At 33.1% G+C, this 27,381-nt stretch overlaps 4 protein-coding genes across 6 annotated transcripts; 1 reads left to right on the forward strand and 3 right to left on the reverse strand.

The window, feature by feature from the left end:
• Positions 3,052 to 5,568, reverse strand: LOC109359067 (heavy metal-associated isoprenylated plant protein 9-like). Its single transcript, XM_019603582.1, has 5 exons — positions 5,254 to 5,568; positions 4,941 to 5,172; positions 4,671 to 4,843; positions 4,463 to 4,553; positions 3,052 to 3,768 (listed from the first exon to the last, which is right to left on the reverse strand). The coding sequence occupies exons 1-5, from the start codon at positions 5,272 to 5,274 to the stop codon at positions 3,260 to 3,262; spliced, it is 1,026 nt and encodes a 341-aa protein (XP_019459127.1). The 5' UTR covers positions 5,275 to 5,568; the 3' UTR covers positions 3,052 to 3,259.
• LOC109360856 (protein NTM1-like 9) lies at positions 11,507 to 15,271 on the reverse strand. Of its 3 annotated transcripts, XM_019606017.1 has the most exons (7): positions 14,886 to 15,271; positions 13,825 to 14,102; positions 13,310 to 13,615; positions 13,092 to 13,215; positions 12,907 to 13,037; positions 12,059 to 12,529; positions 11,507 to 11,974 (listed from the first exon to the last, which is right to left on the reverse strand). In XM_019606017.1, exons 1-7 carry the CDS (start codon positions 15,073 to 15,075, stop codon positions 11,684 to 11,686), a joined length of 1,791 nt encoding a protein of 596 aa, XP_019461562.1. In that variant the 5' UTR covers positions 15,076 to 15,271; the 3' UTR covers positions 11,507 to 11,683. The 3 variants fall into 3 exon arrangements, with proteins under 3 accessions (XP_019461562.1, XP_019461560.1, XP_019461561.1); XM_019606015.1 differs by having other exon boundaries at positions 12,907 to 13,215; positions 14,886 to 15,270; XM_019606016.1 differs by having other exon boundaries at positions 12,059 to 12,511; positions 12,907 to 13,215; positions 14,886 to 15,269.
• On the forward strand, positions 17,513 to 19,736 carry LOC109360992 (transcription termination factor MTERF4, chloroplastic-like; the record flags this gene model as incomplete). Its single annotated transcript, XM_019606259.1, has 2 exons — positions 17,513 to 17,637; positions 17,920 to 19,736. Coding segments are annotated over 2 exons (1,722 nt in total), but the record flags the coding sequence as incomplete, so codon positions are not given.
• On the reverse strand, positions 21,997 to 26,996 carry LOC109360378 (WAT1-related protein At5g64700-like). Its single transcript, XM_019605230.1, has 7 exons — positions 26,537 to 26,996; positions 26,076 to 26,138; positions 24,158 to 24,274; positions 23,836 to 24,064; positions 22,908 to 23,066; positions 22,420 to 22,571; positions 21,997 to 22,281 (listed from the first exon to the last, which is right to left on the reverse strand). The coding sequence occupies exons 1-7, from the start codon at positions 26,728 to 26,730 to the stop codon at positions 22,077 to 22,079; spliced, it is 1,119 nt and encodes a 372-aa protein (XP_019460775.1). The 5' UTR covers positions 26,731 to 26,996; the 3' UTR covers positions 21,997 to 22,076.

Genomic DNA, 27,381 nt, shown 5'->3' on the forward strand with positions numbered 1-27,381 from the left:
CATTTTTAATTATCATTTACACTCTAGTTCAATGTCCTCAGCAAGGTACGGGACACAATTTGTGTTTAACTTTTGAATCTATAAATTGTGAAGTTACATAACAAAAAAGTTCAAAGGGTTATAGATTAACTCAAAGTAAAAAGGAAAAAAATCAACTTATAAATTCTAAAATATCCATGTTCAGATTTCAAGTTTATACCGTAGACAATTGAGTTTAACATAGTCTATAATAAAGATCTTAGTTATTGTTCATTTTAGCAAAGAAGAGAAAACAAAATTTCCTTACAAAATAATAATAATTCAAAACCAAATATGATAAAATAAATACTACTTAAAACACCAATGTAATTTGAAATTGAAGGCCGTCCATGATTTACACTATTAAATTAATAGATCCCACTGATGATATTGTGCTTGCAATTTCCCTTAGAAAATAAAATTTTATGCTAAAAAACAATTTTTAACTTATCATAGCCCACGGCCCATTGGATACAATTTTCAATGGAACCGAAACTCAAGTTATGAATTTCTAAAGCCCACGCTAAGCTTGCCATATGTAGCATGATTTGCAAAAAGATTCAATTTGGACACCCCATATTAATTTTTCAGACCCAATTTCCCATATGGTTTTATATGGAATTATAATTTGTTTAACTTCCTTATGAGCTCATATGGAAGTGTCAAAAAACTTCCATATGGATCTATCCAAGAGTATAGACCATTCGTACGGTTTCATATGAAAATATAAATATTTTTGCCTTCCATATAAAAACAAATCATATATCACACAAAAAGGAATTTTTGTGTGTAAATTAAGAACAAATTGAGAAATAATTTGGTAAAAGTTTGGAGCACATTTGCTGTCTCACAACTTATGCCACTGTATGTACTACTAGTCTGATTGGTTAAAAACATATTTTTAAGTTAAAAAATTAATAATTGATTATTTTTCTGACAAATTACATCTACTGATACATGTGGCACAATTTGTGGGAGTGTACCCGAAAGTTCAGAAAAATTAAAACATGAGGCATGGTATAGGAAACTACTGTGACCAAATTGATTTTTTTTACCTTTAAGACTAGATAAGACATAAGGCTTTCTTAATTTTCTTCTCACACCCATAAGAATACGAGGGGTGCATCATTTTTTGCCTCCACATTATTCTTGTAAGTCTTTGTTCAGGACATGAATCATGGCCAGTTAGACTCATCACTGTTAAAATAGTAGGAGACATGAAAAAGATTTCTTGATGAATCAAGAAAGATGAAAAAAAATAGTTTTATTCATTGAATATTAAATAGATTGATAACAAAATTACATTGAATCATTTATATAAAGGATAGAAAAACTAATTATCCTAACTAAACTAATTAACCAACTAACCAATGCTCAACTATTTTAACAATCACAATCCATAAGATTCTCTCAAAAAGAACCTTTTAACCATCAATGTAGCTGCTTCACTATAATTAGATTAAGAGGATTAATTTAATCAGGCTTTGATTAATGAAATTGATGTTATGTTTTGAATGTGATATGGGTGGTGACATTGTTGGGTGTAAAGCTGTATCAACAACTCTATGTTGGTTTAACCAAAAGTGATAAATGTATTCTCATTTTTCTCATTGGGAATTGGAAAGTTTTGGAGTTTGGCTCCCATGTGGGTTGCTTTCCTTATCAAAGAAGATAAGTAGTAACTAAATTTCAAAAGAGCTTGGAACTTGGGCAACTTAGTTAATTATAAGACTCCCCACCTTAACTTTGTAGGACATGATCATTTGCAGAAAGGACTAATCATCGATGCTAATGCCATGCACATGCAAACTGTCGTTTCCTGTTGAACACCGAGGTCTAGCTAGAAACAAAAACCAAGTTAAGGTACACATATGTTGCAACATGCCTTTACTCAAATTATATTTGCTTTGAGTAACTATACGAGGACTTCGTCTGGTCAGGCCTAGTCTTGGACAAATGCAACAATGTGACTGTCTAGGACCCAGGATGATCTGAGGTTGATTTTAATAAAAAATATGACATAGAAGAGTCTAATTAATGAGATATTTTTATTCTTGAGATGAAGTCTTTCTATAAATGAGTTTGATATCATATCTGAATTCATTATACATATGAATCAGTAATCACTCTCTCAACTTATAAGGTTTTTAACTCATTTACTTCTTTCCAACATGAGACTTTTTCACTACACTACTCACATTTGGAAAAGAGAATAAAATATCTTTTCATGATAGGAGATAACTTATTTTTCCCTGTCAGTAAAAATATGACATATGTACTATTTTGTTTAACTTTAAAAATATTTTTATAGAAAATGATTAAATAAGACATATGTCATACTTTTAAGAGATAAATTATCTCCTTCCTTATACCAAGGAGATACTTTATTCTCTTTTGGAAAAATCCACAATTTATAATCATCACTAGCTGGGATGTCATAAGTTCAAAAATTTTAAAAAGTTACACTAGTCCTATTGATTATAGTGAAAGTAAATAATAACTACAAACGAATTCTATCTATATAAGGTGAGTGATTCAAATTTTAGAATAATTGTTTATCGTAGGTAAATTATTAGGCAAAATGTCCTTAGTGATAGATCCATTATCATATGTACTAGTATCTCTTACAATATTCGTGTTAATTTATGATTAATTTTATGTCAAAATGTCTATCCACCAATTTTAAATTTAGCCATGTTATCTAACCACCGTGTACTAGTATCTCTTATAATATATGTGCCAATTTATGATTAATTTTAAAGTGGAATCCACTAAATAAGCAACCCTGCATAGATTAATGGATCTCACCTAAAATATACTGAATCACAAAATGTTTGAAGAGAGTATACTCTTAAGTTTTAACATCCCACATTTTTTTAAACTCAACGTCACAGATGAAAGTTGAATTCATAAGTTTTGGCTGCAACCTGCCTATTCCATTTTCATAATTATATGCCAATCATCAACCTATAAATTTGATTAGTGAACATAAAACTAATTAAACACAAAACAAAAGGGAGAAGAAAAGTAATAAAAAGGAAACCTTTTAGGTGCACCTAAGTTACATGCATTTATACATATTGATTTATGATTGGTATAACAATATATCGTACATACATAAAAAAAGACATGAGGATATATATTATAAATTAACTTATAATCATGTGTTTCCATTTGAAAATTGGGCCTTTGGTTTTGTCTTTGTTTTATTCTTGTTTTTCATATTCATCTATGAAGTGTTTTATGAAATACAACATGCATTAGGGTTTTCATCACTGAAGAGTTGAGGTGGTGGAATTCTTTCAATGACATAGAGTGGTTGGTAAGGATAATAGTACATCATCCTCTTCATTCCTTCTTCATCAATGTTGTTAACCACAAACTCATTCTCATCTTTTTTGGCTTCTTCTTTTGTACCTTCTTCACCACCTTTTTCTTCTTTCTTCTCATCCTTAATATTCTCACCAATCTCTTCTTTCTTTGGTTCTTCTTCTGGTGCTTTCTCCTCTTCTTTCTTTTCTTCTTTCTTCTCTTCTTTTGTCTCTTCAGGTTTAGCCTCTTCTGCTGGTTTCTCCTCACCTTCTTTGTTCTCTTCTTTCTTTTCTGGTTCAGGTTCAGGTTCTGGTTGTGGAACTATTTTGGCTTGCTTTTTGGTGCGTCTATATACATATTCCACTAACTTTTTTGCATCCATGGTCCCTATCACTATAACCTTACCCGTGCTAAGTTCTGTCACTGCTGTTTGCACCCCTACATTAATTAAACAACATGATTTCACATTCATTATAATTAAATTGGAAAGTATAGAAATAATTAAATTTTAGTTTACTTTTTGTCCAACACGTTTAGCTAAAATCCAAAAGGGTGAGGCATGATAATGATATAATACATACAAGGCTATCACTCATGTATAAATAAAGCTTGATTAGTTTGTTATGTGACAACCCTCTTCATGAAAAGATTGCGCTAAAAAGGAAATTTTGTTAGGTGGATGGGGAAATGCATGAATGTTTTGAAGTTATATATGTTTCCTTTTTTAATATTATTTGTAAAAGATTTTATCACTTTTAGTTGACAGAATTTGGCGAACATCTTTATAGAAATCTCCCCATACAATTTCTTTTCTCTTTTTGAGGTGCAAGAACATGGAGCATGGGTCCCATGTCACATCATCACCAACCAATTTGCATTAAACCATGCCACGTTAGATGATTCCACATCAAGAGAGTACAATGGACACATGCCCAACTTTCATAGTGATGATGATTCATCACCCTTTGTTCATTAAATTGGTTTCTTTTCCAAAATCACTAAATTACCATTAGCACCACAAAATTTAATCATTAGTTATGTATTTCTTTCCCTTTTCACATGTATTTTCTCAATTTCAACCAACAATGTAGGAACAGATAAATAATAACCAATTATGTAACTTCTCAATTACCTCTCATTTGGAGGATCTTCTTCTTGAGTTGTTGAGCACAGGCCTCACAATGCATGTTTACATTAAGCTCCACAGTAACTGGTCCACTAACCTGGAACACCAACAATTACCATTGGTAATTAACTATTTATAGGTAATTAATTAGCTTTTTATGTATAAAAAAATCTCAATCAGAAAAGAGGAAATTAAATTAAAAATCTTGTGATACCTGAGAATTAACAACTTCTGGTATAGGTTCTCCTTCTACTGTAGGCAATGGAGATATAACATTGGCTCTTCTCTTTGTTTTCTTAGTAATTGTGTTACAGATAGCTTGAGGCTCCACTATGCCCTTTATGGTCACTTCATTTTTTGCCATATCAATTACCACTCCCTCAACACCTATTAGGAAGATTAACACAAATTAAACAAAATGAGTTCACATGCATGCATGAAATTTAGAAACAACAAATGAAAGAAGATTGTAACAAATGTGAACCTCTCATTTTCATGATTGATCTCTCTATTTTCTTGGCACATCCCATACAATGCAAGTCCACAAACAACACACATGATGCTGGTGGTTTAGGCTCTTCCTTCTTCTCCTCAGCTGGCTTTTCTTCAGCAGGTTTTTCTTCCTTCTTCTCCTCTCCAGGCTTTTCCTCTGCAGGTTTTTCTTCCTTGTTCTCTTCTGCTTTGTTCTCTGGCTTGGATTCAGCCTTGGGTTGTTCCTATAGAAAAACATGATAAGTACTAGAAGTAATAATGCAAACCATGCTGTCTAAGAAATGAGTAAGAAAAATAACACTCACCTGTTTTGCTTCCTCTCCCATTTTCTCTATGATATGAATGATGATGGAAATGAAATATTAAATTAGAATTCTGATTTTGGAAAAGAGTAGTGAATGATATTATAAGGAAGGATTAAGAGGGTGATTAGCAAATAAAACTACACTGAGTGATTCCTGATCACATGCATTGCCACTAACTACACAAAAGAGAGAATTAGTTAACTATTTCTTTTCATTCTACAAGGCTGGAGGGAGAGAAGGGGTGAAGCAATGAAGCAAGGTGCCAAGATTTATAGACAAAGGGGTGATTAATGGTAAGGCCAAGTAGGAAAAGAGAGAGAAAGAAAAACACTCAAAAATGATAATACTTCTATATTCCACCGACTGGCAGATTTTTTATGACAAGGTGGTGAAGTGTCATTCTATGGCACATGTGTAAGTACTGAGAACATAATCTTAAATATTATTCTAAATCATGTCTTATGCTAATAAAAATATATAATATCAATTAAAAAAATTAAATGTTTATTATTATTTGGGACAACAAATTTTTGTTTAAAGATTTCACGACCTTTCACACCTACCTAGTTTTTGAGGATTAACTCACTCTCACTAAACTAGGTGTGGATCTATAGTGTTGGCACCTATTATGAGTCCTGTCACCAATTTTACTTAACCTTGTTTTTTCTTTGATTTGAAACTGTAAGTTTTATACAGAATTACTATACTACTTAGCAAATGACAAAGCACTACCTAAGCTAAAATAAATGACCATGTAACTCTAAGATTCTCCCTGTATATATGTGCATTATATATTAAAATGAAACAGTTTATTAGCTTACTCTTAAATAATTAGAAGTTGGTACAGGTTTATGCTGCAGTTAACAGGCACAGCATAACTGGTGCAGAAGGGATTTAACATAAGTCCAAGAAGAGATTAACTTGTTTCCTTTAAAGAATGAGATTTATAAGTTTAATATTATTGAGAATCTTTACCTGCTAACGACATAACTGCTGCCATTTTAGACTACTGAGTACTGACTCATAATTCATCTCATACATTATTTTTCTTAAAATATTTTTGTTCTTTTTCTTGCTGATTAGTCATTCTTCCCCCATATGCACCAAGCATGAAGCAAGCTTCCTAACAAGATAACTTTCTTTGTTTGCCACATGACTTCAAATTAACACACTTTCTTCAAATAAAAATTAAGAATCACTAAGATTCCGTAAAGATAAGATTAAGCATTTATTTTATCGACGAGTTACATATCAAAGATGAGATAAGTTCATCTAACCAAAGTGAAAGATTCAATGCATATAAATTGCTGATATATATATACATTTATAGCTACGTGGAAAATTATGTTAAACACTTCTCAAAATTAGTTGATGAAAGAGTAGGTACTAATCAAGCAAGCCACGTGTCATGAATTTGATCAAAAAAATATTGTTATTTCTTAAAATGAGATTAGCTAGTACATTTGCTTTAACACTAATTAGAGCTTAAGCAACGCAATTCTCATTTTCATGAAATGTAATTGGGATGGATGAAATGTGGGGATCATAGAAATTTAGACATTTTGTGTGATTAAACTAATCCAACAAAGTGGATTCCACGTGGGGATGTTAGAGATCTTTCTATTTTCCATGAAAAAGCTTAATCAATTATCTTTTTCATTACCTTCGATTATGAAATGCCACTTATTTTTTCTGGTTATATCAATCAATGAATCCCCTCTTCCTCCATTACATTTTTTTTCTTTTATAAGATTATAATAGTATTTTTCACTTTTTTGGATAAAGAATTAATTCATTTCAGAATTTATGTTTATCCATTCCAACAAATGTCATTATCAGGGATCCAATAAACTTTACATATGGACTAATGTCTTGTTTGTATTCTTCTATTACATCTGGTAACTAAATAATATATACCAAAAAGTGATAGGACAAGTTTTCTACTAAATAATGTGTACTTGCCAAACTATGCTAACACGTGGATAGTTTGGATTGGTCATGAATTTCTGAGTCATAGCATAGCCAAACAAGCCCCTTGATAAGGAAAACTGAAAACCAATCTTAAAAAAATTAGGTTGTTCTCAACAGCACAAAATAAAAGCTTTTGACTTGATTACTGATTGCTTTTGGAACAATGAAGAAAGAAGTGCTACAACTTACTAGGTATGTGTGTGGTCACACGTGGAGATGACTCATCATTGTGCACTAACAGTATCTACTATGGTTATTTTGGTGAGAGATTTCAACCACAAGATCCTAAAGACTAATAAATTACACCAACCAAAGCATGTTCCACCTGATACATAGAAAGCAAAATGAGCATTGAGTTAACACTCGAATGGTTAAGGAAAATGTATGATTCTGAATGATCCTTTGTAACATGAGTCGTCTTGTCATCATAAAATGTTAATTTATGTATCTATTTTAAAAAAATTCATTCGTAATGGGAAAAAAGATATACACTGACCATATAAGAGTTTTTTACACGATCATTACATCATTGACCCTGAATAATTCAAATTAAAGAATGAATGATACACTAAGTGTATATAATTTTTTATATGATCAAAGTGTGAAAGATTATGTGAATAGGGTTGGGATGGTCTAATTAAGTAATGAAGGAGAGGTTTGTAAAGGGATCATAATTAAGGTATTGTCCTTTCCCAGACTTATTAGAAAAGAGTGGCTGGTTGCTTAGTTTTATTAGACTATTACTAAAGCAATTATACTCAACCACCCCTATTCTCTTTGTTGGTACAAAATATATATCATTGTACCTTGGCTTTTGTCATTTGCTCAATACGATCACACATTCACCTTATAAACATTTATCTTATGAGAGAATTCCACGTTTCCATTATGAACTTGTGTAATAAGTGATGCATTTATGTGCACATTAGAGCGGAGGAATACTATTTTCACCCTTAATTGGAAAGACTCATTCATCCTTGAAGATTTGGGGCTTTTCTTCACCCTTAATTGGAAAGACTATTTTACTTGGTGAATTCAGTAATTGATAGTGATAATCCATGTGAGAGGATATCCACTCACTCATTATATTACTTTTGTGATTGGTATAATTGCTGATGAGCAACATTTCACTATATTATTTCCAGTGAAAAAGAACTAAGCACACCGACAAAGATCAAAAGTAGGATCTCTGATCTATCAACAATAATCATTTCTATTAATAGAGAGACAAATAATTACTTTTATTCATATTTTCAATAGCAAAAAATGTGATTTCATAATAAATAAAAGAATAAAAGTGTTATTACATATTACATTTTATGTGTTATTTAGTGACACTTCCATTAATAGAGAGGGTCCTTACTCCTGATCAAAGGGCACCCACAAGGGAACATGAAATTGTTATAGTTATCAAGAAATCCTACAAAAAGCTCAATTGCCCTGTTCTCTTTATTTTACTCACTACCAATGACTCAGTTTGAAATTTTATATTGAGCTACTCTGATAGTTTACTATAGGTTTCTCATTATAACTTACAAATTTGTAATGTTCTTGTATAAATTATACATCACCACAGCAAGACAAGTTGAATTTCTGTCATTTATATTACAAAAGAATAAAATGATGGTACATTATGCTAGGCTCACATATAAGAAGGTAGATATAGACAGTCTTATTCTTGTAAGCGAAAAAACTATTTTTAGTATTTGAACTTATGACATTCGTGTCGCAAGGGAAGCAAATTTATTGTTATGCCGAGTTTCACCATGTATATTAGAAAAGAATGTAGGACATAAAAAATATACCTATAATTGATGGCCCTGCTATGCATGTAGAATGTCTGATGGTTTCTGATGGCAGTTTTTTGTTGTTGGATCTTTCTCTCTTTAGCTTTTTAGCATGTGAAGTTTGAATTGCTTTTGAAGCAAAGATCTCCAGTTTCTGAATGATTACAAAGACATCTCAATGACCAAAAACATATTGAGGAAAGTTAGGTACAAATCATAGAGCAATAGTGTATTATTAAATGTTAGAAGACATAGGTACAAACACATCATATGATTACATGAGAGATATGAGAAGCATTATTGGAGAATCTAAGGTAACATGAAAAGCATTATTTAGAGTTGGCGGTCAATTTGTTAGTTAGCATTATTTGGAGAATGATTTGATTTGCTATTGTATGGTGACTTATGCCGAATGATTTTATTTTTTTTCAAATGCTAAATATGACTTTATACATTTAATGGACTTGATCCTGGTTAGATCTTGGAGATAATTCTTTGCTTTTGTAGATATGGTTTTACTCAATAGTGTACAAAGCCTATTACTTGTTTGGAAGGGGCTATCATTTTTAATCATTTACTCTATTTAACTATTTGTTGTATATGGATTTAGCACCCTTTGTGCTCCTTCAATAGATTTTGCTAACAAGAAGAAGAAAAAAGTACCAATGTAGTTATGAAGGAACCGTTGTGTTCATCTATATGAAGGGACCTAGTTATAATGATGCAGTAATATTGTTGTGCCTATGAATTGGTCACTGATTTATACTTGCCTTCGATGACTTGGGTCAATTAATGTATAATCTAATGACAGTTCTCACATTAGATATCACAAACACAAAGTCTGTGAAGAATAATAACATGATTTTTCTTGTCTTAGTACGCTCAATGTGGTCTATTTTTCATGCATGTCTCACCATGATGCATCAGGGAGGTGGGTCTGGGTCAAAAAATAGTCTTATGTAAGAGATAAATTGATACATGAGTGGAATGTACATATGGGAGGCCACATGGTGAAGTTCACAGCTTTTCTAAAACCATCTCCATCTTAATGCATAGTGTTAAAAGTTTCAAAGTTTGATTTAGAATATGAAGCAAAAGGCACAACCTTAAGGCAGTAGCCTAACCTTCATGTTTATTTTGTTTAAGCCCATCATTGCCAATGCTGATGAATCAAGTGGAACCATTGGTAAGTGTCTAGCCAGCATCAATGTTGAGACAAATAGGCGTGCCCTTCGCGAACTCCGCAGGTACTGGAGCTTATCGTATCTAAACACTTATAGTTTGATTTGTGAACTGATGAGCATTGCATCGATGACTTTGAACATGCATTGTTGTCATTACTTTTTTGATTTAATCATGGCCTTTTGGAATTTATAATAGTGATCTTTTGTTTACATTTTATCTCCATTTAACTATGATGTTATCCTGTGCTTCCTGGTATCAAGGTTGATAAGGGTATTATAGAACTCTTGCTGGAACCAATGGTGAAACAACTACTCAGGGTCTGGACAAGGGCCAAGGGTAATTCAGAAGCAACTCTAGGAATTTACAAGGGCAGTGCTCAACTTGGTCAGGGTGCCTAAGAGAGTCTCCATATTAAGGACTACAAGTACTGATCAAATTTGATGTCTTTTAGAGACCAAAGGATAGGATTTGGTATACAAGGTTCAAGTCCATGTAATTTATTTTTCATGAATGTTGTTGTTTGACTTGTGACAGAGTAAATGCTTTTTTTTGTTATGTATGGGTTTCTCCAGTGTTTTTTTTTACTTGCTTCTGTTTCCATAGTTATATTATATATCTCTATTGGCACTGATTTCTTTATAATTTATTTACTACTAAAATGCTTCCTTTAAGTAGTACCAAAAAATCACATGACTTTGATTGGTCTCAGTAAATAAAGTCAACACCATTTAATAGAAAGTCGACGGCTGAGATTTTGATCTCAGTAAATAAAGTCAATACAAAATTAGATTCTAGGTTGTTTAATTTTCATATAATAGTCCATGATCTTGAGGAGAACAAATGAAAAGTATATTGCATGCATTTGAAATTATATTGTGCAACTCTCTAGTTAAAGCATGCAATAAATTAGTTGGGTGACATGAAACACTTGGGAAGAGTCATGTCAGATTGAACTCACAGTCAGGTGGAGAATAAGCATTGATCCATGTTTACTTTTAAGGTATGAATGAATATAAGGTTGTATGAAAAGGGTACACATTTGTTGTCCCACAAATTGTGTCACTGTATGTGTCATCAACTATGATTGATCAGAAAAAAATTAATTTTTAATTTTTTAACTTAAATATATTTTTCAACCAATGACAGATCAGTAGTGCATGCAATGGCAGTGAAAAGTTTTTAAAAATCTTTCTCCTATGAAAAGTTTTTTAGGTGACTAATAAAAGGATAAAATAGAGGCTTCAAAAAATTAATACAATGGTACTAGTGTGATAGCTAGCTCATAATTTTGGAAATAAAACCGCATGGGGAAGCAAAGCAGCAACAAAACAACTACATATGCACATAGATAATATAACATCATATTATTATACATTCTCACCAACATATCTAAGTCAACTCCTACAGGGTACAACCCTCCTTAACTAGCACGAAAAAACAATGGAGGCAAATCACAAAGAAATGATCTCATAGTCATAGTAAGCAACTTAATATTGAAGATATCCCCATATATTAAAAAGGAATACTAGTAGGACCAGGACAATGGCTGAAACTGCAAAAACAAAAGACCACGTGACACGATTGGAGGAAGTCTTTGACGCATCGAAGACCATTCTTTTCAATGTTAAGTCTTCTACTCCCATGGACTCTGCAGAAGAAACTTGTAGCAGACAAATCCTACTCATGTCAGGAAACTCTGCCAATGCCTTCTCTAGTTCATCATCACCAGTAACAGCGCTGCTCTCACCAGCAGCATGATTTTCTGAAGCTTCACTCTTCTGCAAAAGAGGAACTCACAAATCTCAAAACACATGCAGTGAAATCTTAGTCAGATACACAAGTTAAATGCACAAATCTCTTACCCCAGCAATAGTTGATTTTGAACTATGGTCTTCTGGTGAATAACTCCCATCTTTTGCTGTCTCATCAGAACAACCATGCGGATGCATAACAAATCCTCCCAATAGTATTCTCCTGTTAGCAAAACCTTGCAATTGCACCATGGTGTTGATGTTTGGCTGTTCATTTCGTACTTGCCGAGTCCTTATCCTGATTCCAGTATCCCCATTAACAACTGTATCAAAGTTTCTAGCTTGCTCATAACCATTGACCCCATTGTACACTTCCCCCATACTAACATTATTTGAGGAAAACAGATAGGAATCATTTTGCAACAATCCTACATTACTTTTATGGTCATTGCCCCTATGGTCAGAGGCAATGGAGCTGCAGAAATCGTTGCCCGTGCTCGGTAACAAAGGAGTCATTTTATCGATTGCCTCCTCAGGATAAGCAGCATGAAATGCTTGTATATGCTGCAGCATAGAATAAGACTAACATTAGATAAGCAGAACAAGCAAACCATGCTAAATTCACTCATAAAAAAGGGTGGCCTAGTGGACGAAGCTCCCATCTAGTGGGGATGGAGGGGTAGATGTAAGAAACCTTACCCTCACAAGCAAAAAGCTATTCCAAGATTTGAACCCATGACCTCCAGGCCACAAGGAAAACAACTTTACGATTGTGCAGAGGCTCACTCATATAAACAGATATAATGTAAGTTGTGATTTGATGTGTCAATTTAGAGGGCAATTATTAATTGAAAAAAGGTTAGAGCTGCCACTAGGTGTTTCAAGACAAACACACATGGTGGTAAAACCAAGAATGGTCAAAAGACAAATAGGGCTACAGGCTTAGAGCTATTACTCACCGTTGTATTGGCTATTTGCACATCTGATTTAATGAACAATCCACTGTCGTAAACATTAAACAAGGCAGGGTTCACCTTTTGGCTTATAGACTCATTGTAGCAGTAGGCATCAATAAATGAGTTATAATAATCTGTAACATTTATCTCATTTGTACCATACTGATGTTGCAGCTCACAGCTGCCATCTGATTCATTGTTTGCTTGATAATAAAATTCTGGCAGAACATGGACACGAGCTGGGGAGAATAACTTGTCATCCAATTGCTCAAGTGGCGGATTAAGTAAGTCCCAGTTGAATGGCTGAGCTGCCTGAGGTAGTAAAGATAAAGTATAGTTACTAATCTAAAAATCCAATGTCTGCAAATCATTAAAGAAGAATCAAAACTCAGTTTGCTCCTCTAACCTCTGCAGATGGTTCTGCAACTTGATTATGTGCACCATAAACATCACATCTGTCACCATGGAAATTGACTGAGGTTATAATGTCGGATATTGCTTCCTCAGAGTTCTCAGCAATAACTGCTAGCTGCTTATCATCTTCGGTAACCTGTGATGAAGATACTGGAACCAGCGATGGATCAGAGTGTATTTCTTCTGGAGTGTGATTGGCAGTTGTAGGAGTTGAAGCAGTGTGCTCCACTTCATCACAATTAGAAACTTCAAGACTCTCATCTTGTTTCTTAAATAATCGGCAAATGACATATGGGTTCTGGTAAAAGTCAAATCAACCAGATAAAAAAGTTAGCTAGATCACCAAGAACATTTAGAATCAAAATAAATAGGTGGAGAATTAATTCGAAGAGATACTAAATACTATAGTTATATAGTCAAAATGGTTGGCTCACTCGGTATACTAGATCTTCTGACAGACAAAATCACAGGGAGCATAAAATTGTAAGCCAGGGGAAGAGACTGTACCTGTCCAGGATTGGTACCATCAAGTTCCTTTAGGGTGGGTCTGTACTCATGCATAACCCAATTGGTCCTCTTCCCTTTAGGAGCACGGCCAGTATAGAAAACTAGAGTCTTCTTCATTCCAATCAAGGTTGAGCCAGACTTAATTTTGCGATCCTTGCCCGTTGCCTTCCAATATCCATGAGTTGTTGCTCGGTTCAAACGATGACCGTTTGGATACTTGCGATCCTGTGGACAGAAGAAGAACCACTCTGGATCCTTGTTCCGCACCACTGACAAATCTACAATAAAACCAACACAAACCCCCCACCCCAACCCAAGCAACAGAAATTAAACAAATAAAGTAGTATAGCCATCACTAAAAGTAATAAATGTGATTCTACATATTCTGATTCAAGGCTACTTATTTTATGAACATATTATAAGTTTGTTCACATGACTTATGTTAACTGTTAAATCTCACGTCACTTGCTATTATGCTATATATATAAAAACCCATTTATAAGGACATGCAAAAACAATCCCTCTGATAACCAGAGCTTATCCCAATGTATGGCCACTCAAAGCTGTCTAGTGCTACAAAGTACAAACTCCACACTCGAGATGTCAAGTCCTGAGCATGAGGGTGTGTGCTAAGTGTTAAAACTCGTCTCGGTTGAGCCATTACTAAAATGACCTAGGCAACCCTCACCTATGACTTAGTTTTCGTGTAAAATGACCGCCCTTAGCAAGGATTTATATTGAAATTTACATATCACCTGAAAATAAAACCTGAGAATGGAACCAAAGTCACAACTAGTATGAGCTAAAGGCTCAACCAAATGTATCAACCCCTATCGACGAGTTAGACCTAGTTATTGAAATGATGTATGAATTGAAAACTAATTCAGCATGCTCAACTCCTTAGAAACATACAATCACAACAACAATAATAACAACACCAAGCATACAAAACACTGTTTTGAAAATTATTAAAACAATAAACTAAAACTTTCCCAATTTTAGAGACAGACAAATCAAAGAAATTTAAGTTGGAAAAAATAAAGAGTATAAGAAAATGATACCAGGCAAATCCCAAGGCTCCCATTTACAGACATCAATTTCCCGAATGACCCAAACATCATCACCATTTCCATTGACCTTCTGACGCAAATAGTAATCAATAAGCTCCTCATCCGTTGGTCTAAACCGAAACCCTAATGGCAGTGAATTCAAAGACAAGGCTGGCGCGTCCTCCCCACGCGCTTCACCCATAATAGCAAGTTGTGTGTTTGAGCAAGCAAGAGAGAAAAAGAAAGAAACTTTGAAGAACCCCTCAAATTATTTATAGAGAAAACATAAGAAGGTGGATTAAGAGAATCAAAAGGAATGGATTCTGAGAATCAGAACGAGGCTCCTATGCTCAGAGAGAGTAAAAGTTTCAGTCTTTGGATTGTATTTACGTAGAAGGAGCTATTATACACGCTATGAAAGTATATTCCTATTCTAGCCTCGCTTTGTTGAATAAACTACGATAATGCCACTCCGTGAAGCAACAACTGATGTCTCAAAAGCGGCGTAGAGATGATAGAAGGTAATAAAAGGAAAGCGAAGGGGTAAAATTGGAAAATGAAGCTGGTTTGAAATAGTACTGACAAGTAAAGTAGTAACACGTGGTTTTCATTAGACTTGGCGACTAAGGAAACGGAAGTTACTTTACCTCTGTGAAAGTGGACATCGAAACGACGGATAAAAAATTTGTACTGTGAGCAAAACGACAATATCTACCAGCTTTTCTCTCTCTTCCTCGATTATCCTTTCTATATTCTTTTTTTCTTATTATGGAATATGTGGTAAATTTTGTTTTTATTTTGGAGGCATGTTATTGGAATTTTAATTATAATTAGTTATAAGTTTATCTATGGCAAGTGATGTACACAATATATGTTTCCTGCTATTTGGAACTTGACTCTATAAAAAATAGTTATTAGCCATAAATTATTTTTCCACGTGTGCAAAATAAAAATTACATGTACTATATAGATGATATGTTGATAATATTAAATGACAATAAGTAAAAAGTTCTTCTTATTGTGTATGTGTGTCTAATCACACATTTAACTGCTCTAAAAATTAAATGTTATAAATATATGTCGGTTTACAACATGAATCTATTCTTTTTATATATGTGGTTAAGTATATGAAAACAAATTATAATCTTTTATCTAAAAAATACATAAGTAAAGAGGAAATGATGTTCCCCTTGCTTGCCTAGCGTATTAGCGTACAGATTTTTTTGTCCACACATCAAAGTAACACAGTGACATAAAAATGAAGAAAAAAAAATACTCAACTATTCCCCACACTATTATTATATCTTTCATCATTCATTTTTAAATATTATTGACTCCTAAAAAAATAATCTAAATGAATAATAAATAATATACTGATTAATTGTGTATAAATTTTTATATTTCACAACAGATATATTATATTTTGAGTAAATTACACTGACATCATTTGAGTTTTAGTGAAATTACACAAACTAACCATCACTTTTTTACAACTACACAAATCTCCCCTAGTTTTTTATATTTTCATTACACTGACCACATTTGCATAAGAAACAAGTGTAATCTTTAAATAAAAAATGTGATAAATGCAATTAAGTTAAACAAAATATGATATATTGTGTAGAAAAGTGTAAATAATATACAAATTAATGTATCTTTGTTACAAAATGCATCAACAATTCTACAGAAATATTGTTTAAATCGCTTTTATGATATAGTGTAACGAACCAAAAATTTGACTCGTATATTATTTGGACTTGTCTCCACAATATATCATGTTTTGTTTAACTTAATTGCATTTATCACATTCTTGTTTAAAAGATTATACTTATTTCTTAGGCAAGGGTCGTCAGTGGTATAAAAATTAGAGGAGGTTTGTGTAGGTGTGAAAAAGTGAGGGATAGTTTATGTAATTTCACTAAACTCAGAGGTGTTAGTGTAATTTACTCTTACATTTTTTATAAATATATCGGTTTTCAACATGAATCTAATCTTTTTATTTATGCTAACACGTGTCACTGAGCATATGATAAAAAAAATCATAATTATGTCCATAAAATACATAAGTAAGTAAAGTGAAAAGATGTTTCCCTAGCATATTAATATTAGCATACAAATCTTTTTGTCCACACGTGAAAGTAGCATTTGCACACTATGATATTTTCATTACAAATGATGCATTTCACTTAAAAGTTTCTTAAATCATAGCATAATATTATTTTTTTTCGAAAGGAAAATTTTGACACATTGAAGAGTTAAGACATTTTCCATTCAAGGTTATCCCATCAGATTTACAATTACTCAAAAAAAAATAAATAAAGTTCTGTCCAGGGGAAAACTCTCCATGGATAACTTACCTTTATAATTCAATAAATAACATTTTATATGTAAAAATAAGAAAATAACATATAATATATATTTGTTGATAGAAAGTATGTTTAATCAATATAAATATATATATATATATATATCATTTATTATAGCTAATGTTTTGATAACCATTATCATATCTTCAACCTGCTTTTTTTCCTCATATAAAATATATGTAGAATCTTTACATGTAATAATATGATATTTCATTTGAGAAAACCATATAGATCCAAAGTCCTAATTTTAGAAGTCATAATAGCTCAAAATGAACTTTCACCCAAAAACCCGATCCAACGGGTATATCCGAACCCAATCCCTTACCATGTTATCCTTTCTCACTATCGCGACAAGAAGCTGAAGAACTGATACTTCAACACTGCCTCCTCAATCTACTGTACGTCCATCTCTCTCTCTCTCTCTCTCTCTCTATATATATATATATATATATATGTATATGTGTGTCTCCATTACTTCCCTCACTAACCATAACCATAGATACCCAAAGGATAACGTGTTTTTCGATCATAATATTCAACGCACTTATTAATTTTATCTAAAACAATGAACTTTTTCTCCTTCTTTTGTTGAAAGTTTCTATCCTCTTTTTGCCCATTTGAATTTTGTTTAACTATGACTCTGCTAACTGGGTAATAATAATATCATCTTCTTTCTGCAGATTCAATGGTGCTTATTTAACATTGACCCTTGACATTAATAAAGTAATATACTTTTCTAGTGGCATTACAAGACCTAGTTTTTTGTTTTCTCAGTTAGCAATGCCTGTCCTAACATTTGGTCATTCTAAGTTGAGTGCTGCTACCTTACCATGTAACTGTGTGAGAAGGGTGAGATTGATTACTAGGCTTCAGTATTCTGTTGCTGATAGAACATCAATGACTTCTGGTTCTGCATTGGAACTGGATTCCGGTCGAGTGAGTAGGAAGCGGGGAGGGTCCTCCTCGTCGTTATATACTCTTCCTGGTTTAGAAGAAAGGAAGAAAGATAAGGAGGTGATGCGCAAAAAGGTTTATAAGTTCTTGCAGGGTATTGGCATTGTTCCTGAGGAACTTGATGGTCTTGATCTTCCTGTTACAGTTGATGTTATGAGGGAGCGCATTGATTTTCTTCACAATTTGGGGCTTACAGTTGAAGACATTAATAACTATCCACTTGTTCTCGGCTGCAGTGTCAAGAAGAATATGGTTCCTGTGCTTGATTACCTTGGTAAATTGGGAGTCAGAAAATCCACATTCACTCAATTCTTGCAGAGATACCCCCAAGTACTCCATGCTAGTGTTGTTGTGGATCTTGATCCTGTGGTGAAGTATCTTCGAGGGATGGATATCAAGCCTGAAGATATTCCTCGTGTTCTTGAGAGCTACCCTGAAGTGTTAGGTTTCAAACTTGAAGGAACCATGAGCACGTCTGTTGCTTATTTGATTGGAATTGGTGTAGGAAGAAGAGAAATTGGAGGGGTCTTAACAAGATACCCGGAGATTTTAGGGATGAGAGTTGGTAGAGTCATCAAGCCTTTTGTAGACTTTATGGAAAACTTGGGAATTCCAAGATTAGCTACTGCTAGATTGATAGAGAAGAAACCTTATATACTTGGATTTGGATTGGAAGAGAAGGTGAAGCCAAATGTGAAATCCCTTGAAGAGTTTAATGTAAGGAGAACATCACTTGCCTCTATAATTGCTCAGTATCCTGACATTGTTGGAACTGACTTAAAGCAAAAGCTTGGCAATCAGAGAAGTTTACTCAATTCTGTACTCGATTTGGATCCTGAGGATTTTGGCAGAGTTGTTGAGAAGATGCCACAGGTTATTAGTCTCAGTAGAGGACCTGTTCAGAAGCATATTGATTTTCTCAAGGATTGTGGGTTTTCTATGCAACAAATGAGGAAGATGATTCTTGGATGCCCTCAACTACTTGCATTAAACATTGACATCATGAAACCTAGCTTTGATTACTTCCGAATGAAGATGAAACGGCCTTTGGAAGACTTGGTTACTTTCCCAGCATTCTTTACTTATGGTCTGGAGTCAACTGTAAAACCTAGGCATAAGATGGTTACCAAGAAAGGATTGAAGTGTTCTCTTGCATGGATGCTTAATTGCTCTGATGAGAAATTTGAGCAACGAATGGACTATGACACAATTGACATGGAAGAGATGGAAAAGGAACCATCATTTGACATGAATTCACTGATGCAACCAAGGGCTGGTGAATCAGATTCTGATTATGAAGACAGTGATGATGATATCGATTAGAATGATGGCATTACTTCAATAATAGTTAACCCTGGAAAAATCAATCTTCTCTTGGATGACCTTTATGCTGAGAAGAGATTATCAATGCTGTACCATTGAAAAAGGTAAATTATTACATGAGTACATGTGAAGCGTTTGAAAGTGTTTGTATCCTAATTGTTATGCTTGTTAATGTGATATGGTATTAAGTATAATATTTTAACTTTCAAGGTTCTACCTATATTTTCTATATACTTCAGGTAAAGGCTCTCAGCATGGCAGCATCATTTTGATTATCAGCTTTTCTGAACATAAAAGAAGCTTAATCAAAATGCACAACCACACACACACAAACTTCCATTCACCTTTATTTATAGAAAATAAGAACATTCTCATGAGAAACTATCTTCCATTCATGATTTAGTCCTGAAAACTTGTTGATATTTACATTTGAGAAATTATCTTTTTATTTTGAGAATGTATGATGGAGTAAGTAGAGGGCGAGCTTCGGCGCAACAGTAAGGTTGCCTTAATTCTGAAAACAGTCTTGCCACCCACGGAGATGAGGCTGTGTACAAAAATCTACCCTCCCGACACCCAACTAGATGTTAGTCTCGTACATTGGGTCACCATTTTTAATGTAATGACAGAGTACATGTGATTGTATTGTTTTCTTTGGTAATGCACTTATTGGCAACACTGTCCTCTTATCTGATGGTTGAATATTCATCTGCATCACATCTCTTTACATTGCTAGAAGCCTGGAACAGAAACATGGAGACCTTATGCACTTTAGCCTTCACCAGCTTCATAAAACCTTTTTTTCTACCTTACCCACTATTAATTAATAGCTGATAAAACATACTGCTACTTACAAAACATCTTTGGGGTCACAACTACTACCAAAGTTCTGTTTAGTGTTTGGATAAGAATTTGAATTTTAGATGTACTTCATATTGCAAATATTAGACTTTCACATTACTTTGGGGATACATATCCACACCCAAGGAGAGAAAGGCACATTGCCTCCATGCATTCATGAATGTTTTAAATGAGTTTGCAATCACAATTAAGGCCGCAACATTACGACTTAAATAGTCTCCTCCACAATTATGTCATGACCACATTTACTATCATATCAATTCTATTTTTCCACTCCAATATAAATGCAACGACCACAATTTAAAATCTTGGCATTAGTATCATGCTTAATGTCATTTGTCTTATAAGGCTGCAACATAATAGTATATAACTATGTTGCAATTTGTAATTTGATGTTGACAATTTATGTGATTAATCAGAAAATTGCAGTATCAAAACTTCAAAAGTGGGTCTGGGGATGCATGTGACTAACATATTATGACTTATGGATGCTGTCAATTTCATTAGATAATATATATAATGATATCATAAAAAACACATAAATTACTTCTGTGCAAGATTGGTGGATTCCTGAAGAAAGGGTACTTGTCTAACAGCATGTCCTTGTTAGAAAAAAGAACATGCAAATCTAATTGTTGATGCTTGTAAAAGTAAAAGATTTGTGCCATTTTTTGTATAGAAATAAGAGAGATACAAGTCCACTATTATGAATTTATTCCTGTTGTCTGGTTGGGTGTCCATACCTTAGAAAGGAGACGGCACAGATAAAGAGAAATATCAATTTTATTAGGAGTACTACACTATGCCAAAGGACCTTTAGCCTTATTTAATTGACTGAAAAAGAACCACACATTAAACCCATACTATTTTTACTCGTTCACATCCTGTGCAATTTCTGAAGCAAAAGGGTGTGTGTAGGGATATATCTCTGGTCCATATCCTTTAAACAAAAAAGTTAAACGGCACAAAAGAATCTAACTTTATAATATGCTTTATAAAATAGAAAATCCGGCGCTTGTAAGATTTGCATGCATATACATAAATAAAAACCAGAGTTATAATTACAAGAAGCACCTTGTGGTTAGAACCAACTTTTGACACTTGAGTGATTTCTAATTCACCCTATGGAGTGAAATATGACAAGTTTAATTTGTTACAATATCTAGAGTGAAATATGACAAAACATAATTTGTCTGAATCCTCCTCTATTTCAATTTTGAAGAAGTTCTGGAGATCATTCTTCCTTCTTTCCTTTCCTTGCTGTCTTTTCTTTCAACCAGTTTAAACCAAATAGGAAAAACAAACTGTGTTATGATTGTTGCTACTTCAAATGTCAAAAGAATAAAGTAGTGTAGTTTCAAATTTCCCTCTTGAGTTTGCTTTTGCTATGCCTTGCCAAGTTGTTATGACTATGAGAATACTTGTGGCAATGATGGTGCAGTAATCAGCATTGTATCTTTCCTTGCATGTTCTGCCATTTCACCAAATCATCTATGCCTTATTTATGTTCACAAGCCTTAATTCTAAAACCTAGCTAAGCTAGAGTACTCTGAAGCATTGTTGCCAAATCATTTGAGAACATGGCATTCTTATTGGTGAGGAAAAACTTTTGGTGAAGAAAAACTTGTTATTGTTTTTTTATCTATTTTTTGTAGTCTAGATTTTCACAAAAAAATGTATCTTCCCAATGAAGGTTTTTTTAAGTCTTCTGAATTTCTAAAATTACACTATCTTTTGGTGAAGAACTAGGTACTATTGCAATTGATTGCATCCCAACAGGCTCAGTAGCCATGCTTGCTACTTCTCCTGCTGCTACATTTGGTTGAGGCAAACACTGTGTCTCTTTATTTTTACCCCACAAGAAGGAGTATAATCCTATTATGATCAAAACCATGCCCAAAAACCTGCAAATATACATTTTAGATTAGTGATCGTTTTCCTATGTGTATCATGAAGAAAATTGGAGCAAAGTTAAATTATCTGAGGTTTTTTTGAAAAGCCATTATGTTGTAGGTAAGGCAAGAATTGAACAATATTCATACATTCCAACTTTTAATGGTTCACCAAGAATGAGTGCTTCTGATAAGGCTACAAAAATAAGAGCCAATGGATTGAACATTGGAGGATAAGTAGATCCTTTGATCGTAATTGCCCAAGATAGTAAGCAAAAGGTAGCTGCAGTAGCAAGTGCTCCCTTCAATAACAAATTCAACTTGTTAGTAACTCACAAGTGTTGATGGAAAGTTCAATCATATCTAATTAGATTATATTAAGAATATTCTCTATGTTGGGTTTCATGTTAGAGGATATTATGTATATAGGTATAGCATGTGAGCCATAGAAATATTACTTTATAAAACCAAATTTAACCATTAGTAAAACATAACAGTAGTTATTTTGAAGTTCTAGGTAGAAAAAGATAAATCCAAATAAATAATGATGTTCTTAATATTAATTATGATCATATTTGTATTTAAGTATCCTCAGTCTTAGTCTTAATTCATTTTATATATAGTAGCTATAATCTTACCGAGTAAACAATAGTGATTAATTCTAGATTCCATTGTAATCTCCATGAAGCTTGATTGGAATCTAAGCACAAGCCTATAATTGTTGATTGAATTGCTGCCATAATACATGTGATCATTGTTCCCCAATATCTGAATGGAAATACTTTAACCAACTTTACCTGTTTGAATATAGAATAGCTATTTATTTCAAGGCAATTTTCACAAAATTGGAAGAGGTAGTGAGTGTTCTTTTTTAATACTAGGAGCATGCATGCATGTTATTTCTATGACATGTAATCAACTAACAAACAAATATAGTTAACAACTCAGCTTTAGTATATGTTGGACTCCGGGAGTCTCTAACCATTGGGGAGTTCCATTGTTATTGGGTATGGGAAAAGTGGAGAGCCACAAGTGAGATAATACGTCTTAAACCAAAACCTTAAGACATTAGTTTCATGAGTCTTTTCTACTTATAAATTTTTTCACTCATTCCCGTATATTCAATGTGTGACTTCACACTTGAATAAACCCAACAATCTCTCTCAAGTGTGGGTATCACACAATTTCGGTCTACTCCCCCTTAAGTCCACCATGTCTCATCCAACCCATAGGCTCTAATACCACCACTTGTTGAACCAGACTGCGACCGGGAAGCTTCCAACCACCGGGGAGTTCCATTGTTACTGGGGTGTGGAAAAAGTGGAGAGCCACAAGTGAGATAACACGTCTTGAACCAAAACCTTAAGATATTAATTTCATGAATCTTTTCTACTTATAAATTCTTTCACTCCTTCCCGCATATCCAATGTGTAACTTCATAAATAAACTCAACCCTATATTATACTAAAATGATGTATATTAAATTGAACCTTACCTATAAAAATGACTAAATTAAAGCACATTTACTTTGATGCAACAAAGAAGAGTAAGTAATAAGAGACATACTTGTATAATAAACCAAGCTGTGTAAGAGAGGCAGCTTCCAACCAAAAAGAAAGTGCCACCAAGCATGTAAGTTTTGTGTGCCACAACATTAGTATGAGTGTGATAACCATGGAAAATATAAATATCTTTCCCTTTGTAAAGACTAGTAGCTATTGCTCCCCCAACACACAAAATTGCACCCACAGCCTTGGCTTTACCACTCCAAGTTTGCAGGCCTAATTTCTCCATTCTGCATCAATTCATGAAACTAATGTTAAGCAATAATACTTAAGTATATGCCATGTTTATTTATATACCCTATATAATATATCTAGCTTGATACCCGCATATGATAGAGACAAGGAAGGTGCATATAGGAACCAAGTTGAGGAAGTTGACAGAATATGTAGCTGAAGTATCTCTTAGACCATAATAGAATAGTCCTAGAGCCATTGTCATCCTGGAATTGAAACTTTTACAATTATATACATCCTTTTATTATGTATCCACTCAAAGAATTTGTAACAATTATATGTTCTAACTGAAGAAAAAGTTAAAAGGAACTAAGCTGCATGTGATGCTTACTTGGATTTGGCATTTCAAATTAAACAATGCTTCTACTTACTAAGTATTTGATTATTGAAAAGAAAAATGAACACAAAGTACATGACTCATAAAAAGTTATATATTTTTTCTTTCCAACTCACGCGATGGTGATGGGGAGAAGGGGTTAGTTTATATGTTAGACATTGGAAGAGAGTGATAAACATAAGAAAACAATAATCATTATTTTCTTATAAGCTTAGGAAGATCTCCAAATATCATTTTGAGTACATATTTTTCTTCCTAGCATTGTCAAGCATATTAAACCACAAGCTCGATCAACACCCAATTACTGACAAGTGACAACGCCTAACATACCCAATGTATTCATAGATTAATGAAATGCATGATGGGTTGTTATCAAAGACTAGAAATTTAGATGATGGTTGGCCTTATTTTCTCACACTTCTTTGTCTCTCTTTACAAATTTTACTTCTTATAAACAAAGTTCCAAAACAAACGGCATATTCATATTCATAGGTCAGGTCAATTGTTAGTGAAAGTTATTAATGATATGGTCCAATAAGTTATTGTCAAGTACTTGCTAGCAATAAAGTTCCAATAGTTATTTATCAATCACCAAAATGATGCTTCTTTAAAGATAAGCTCTATAGACTTCATTTAATTTTGTGAGCATCAGTAGTCACATTAGTTCTTTATACTATTAGGAATTAGTTCTATTATTATATAAAAAGGGGAAGATAAAAAAAGTTAAGGAATTCCTTGCATAACTTTTAGATTAAGGTGTCGGGAGGACGTGGAGGAATAAAAAAATATCATTTCTATAACAATTTTGTACACAAAGTTGTCTGCTTTTTATATAAAAGAGATCAAGTTTTCTTTCTTGTTAGTGAAGTTATTAAATTTGGATATAAAATTGTAGAAATATGGATTGGGTATCACTCTTTTTTTCTTCTTCACATATATTTTTATATCTGTGAGTATTTTTTTTTAAAAATGAATTGAAAGATTGTTTTGAAAACAGTAATGAGAAAGTGTTTAGTGTTTAGTGTTTATAGAGTATATATGTGTGTGGAAAATGTTTTTGATACTTAAGTAGTGAAGTGGTGTTTGAGATGATCAATTTTTAATTGTAATCGAAAATATTTGTAGGAATTGAAATATGCTACTCTTCCTACCTCTTCTCAGCTCTTGGAACTGAATTACACAGCGAATTTATTAAAGGGAAGATAAGTAAAACTACTCAAATAATTTCAATACTACGATGCAAGTACACAAAGTTTAATTTATAATAAGAAATGCATCCAGATGTACATTTTTTTTGTATAGGGTGTGCATTTATGAAATTTTAATAAAAGCAAAAATGCTTCTTGTCATTTATCAATAATGCTGAATTGCTGATCATATTTATGTTGTAAGTTCATGATTTTATAGAACAGATACTATTAATGTGCGTCCCCAACTATGTCCTCAACCATGTCCTTGGTCAATCACAATGAAGCAAAATTAATAAAGTTATAAATATTTAATTTTTTTAACTGACATGGCATAATAGGATTGGTCTGTAACAGACTTTAGGATATGGTTTAGGACAACAGATCCTTCACTACACATATCTATTGAGTTTAATTATGAAAGGGTCCAAGAATGTACCCAAAAAAAGGAAAGGTTCCAAGAGGAAACTTAAGAAAACTTACCCTACCAAGGCATTAATAAAGATCCAAGAACAAACTGACCAAGTGAACTTCTTTGCATGCCCCCTGAATTTAGCCACAACAAAGCATATATCATTACTCATTCAATAGAACAAACAAACCAAAATGGTTGGATAAAAGAAATTAACCACAACAAAACACATGTCATCATTGCTCATTGAATATACCATACACACAAAGGTAAGGAGAGAAATTAAAATACAAAGCAATAAAAAGTATTACACATAAAGAACAATGGAAGAAACTGTTGCATGGTAATGATTTGGGTCATACCCATATAAATCATTGTTTTTAAACAAAATCATTAATATATGATCAACAATAACAGTTACAAGGTAAGGTAAACACATTAATATATGAGCAGTTGTTTGAAACTATTTGTGCAAAATCATACAAAAATCACTAGAACAATTTAGGAAATGAATGAAATAATGCTCAGTTACCTTTCAAAGTATAAAGCAAAGGGAGCAACACAAAGAGCAGCAACAATATGACGATATGCAATGAGTGCAAAAATGAAAGTGCCTTGAACCAAAATAACCCTTGATAGAAGCTGCATCCCAGTTGCAAACAACTGCACTAGTAGCATACTCAGCACAGCCTGTGATGACCTGAACCATTCTTTCACACCTCCCATCTTCTCTCTCTCTCTCTCTCTCTCTCTCTCTCTATGTCTCTAAGAAAAAAGAAGAAACTAAAGTAAGGTATTTAAACTTGCTATCTTTGTCTCCTCTACACACAAAAAGAGACAAATATGATAACAACTAAGAGAAGAAAAGATAGAAGTGGTTTTGGTTTTGGTTCCTGAGGCCTATATGTGTAATGTAACTATCTGATAATATCAAACAATATACTCAAGTGAAAATCAAAAGTCAAGTAATAAAAGAATGGACCTGAGATAAAAATTTAAGGCAAATAACTAAAAGTGAGACACTAAGTATAAATATATGCTGGAAAGCTTTGGAACCATTGATATATATGAGCAAAACCATTGTGTTAGGAAACTCTGTCAGATTGTCACTGGTACCATATTTGTGTTCATTACATGTTATAAAGTGTGATGTATGATATAATATTAAAATAATTATTGTGCACGAAAGGGCGGCACTTTTGTGATACTTTCTAATATTATAAGGCAAAGTATCGATATTTTGCATTATAAATCTAAAAGTGTGTACATATAACAATACTCATAAATCATAAGAATAAGGATGATATGATGCATAATATGTTCTCATATAGTTAGGGATATTTCTTGAAGGCAAATACTAGCTTTCTAAGTAGGAGT

Source organism: Lupinus angustifolius, chromosome LG11 (genome assembly GCF_001865875.1).
Source record: "Lupinus angustifolius cultivar Tanjil chromosome LG11, LupAngTanjil_v1.0, whole genome shotgun sequence".
In the NCBI taxonomy this organism is placed as follows: domain Eukaryota; kingdom Viridiplantae; phylum Streptophyta; class Magnoliopsida; order Fabales; family Fabaceae; genus Lupinus; species Lupinus angustifolius.

Excerpts from the sequence above, each read along its gene's own strand:
- LOC109360856 (XM_019606015.1), bottom strand. The coding sequence starts at position 15,075 with ATGGGTGAAGCGCGTGGGGAGGACGCGCCAGCCTTGTCTTTGAATTCA. Across the intron at positions 12,530-12,906 it reads TGCAAATAGCCAATACAACG|TCTTATTCTATGCTGCAGCA; the intron begins GTGAGTAATAGC and ends ATCTAATGTTAG. Across the intron at positions 11,975-12,058 it reads CAAAATCAACTATTGCTGGG|AAGAGTGAAGCTTCAGAAAA; the intron begins GTAAGAGATTTG and ends CCTCTTTTGCAG.
- LOC109360378 (XM_019605230.1), bottom strand. The coding sequence starts at position 26,730 with ATGGGAGGTGTGAAAGAATGGTTCAGGTCATCACAGGCTGTGCTGAGT. Across the intron at positions 24,065-24,157 it reads CTTGTCTCTATCATATGCGG|AATGGAGAAATTAGGCCTGC; the intron begins GTATCAAGCTAG and ends GAATTGATGCAG. Across the intron at positions 22,572-22,907 it reads TAATCACTATTGTTTACTCG|GGAGCACTTGCTACTGCAGC; the intron begins GTAAGATTATAG and ends TTGTTATTGAAG.
- LOC109359067 (XM_019603582.1), bottom strand. The coding sequence starts at position 5,274 with ATGGGAGAGGAAGCAAAACAG. Across the intron at positions 5,173-5,253 it reads TGGGAGAGGAAGCAAAACAG|GAACAACCCAAGGCTGAATC; the intron begins GTGAGTGTTATT and ends GTTTTTCTATAG. Across the intron at positions 4,554-4,670 it reads CAGAAGTTGTTAATTCTCAG|GTTAGTGGACCAGTTACTGT; the intron begins GTATCACAAGAT and ends TTGGTGTTCCAG.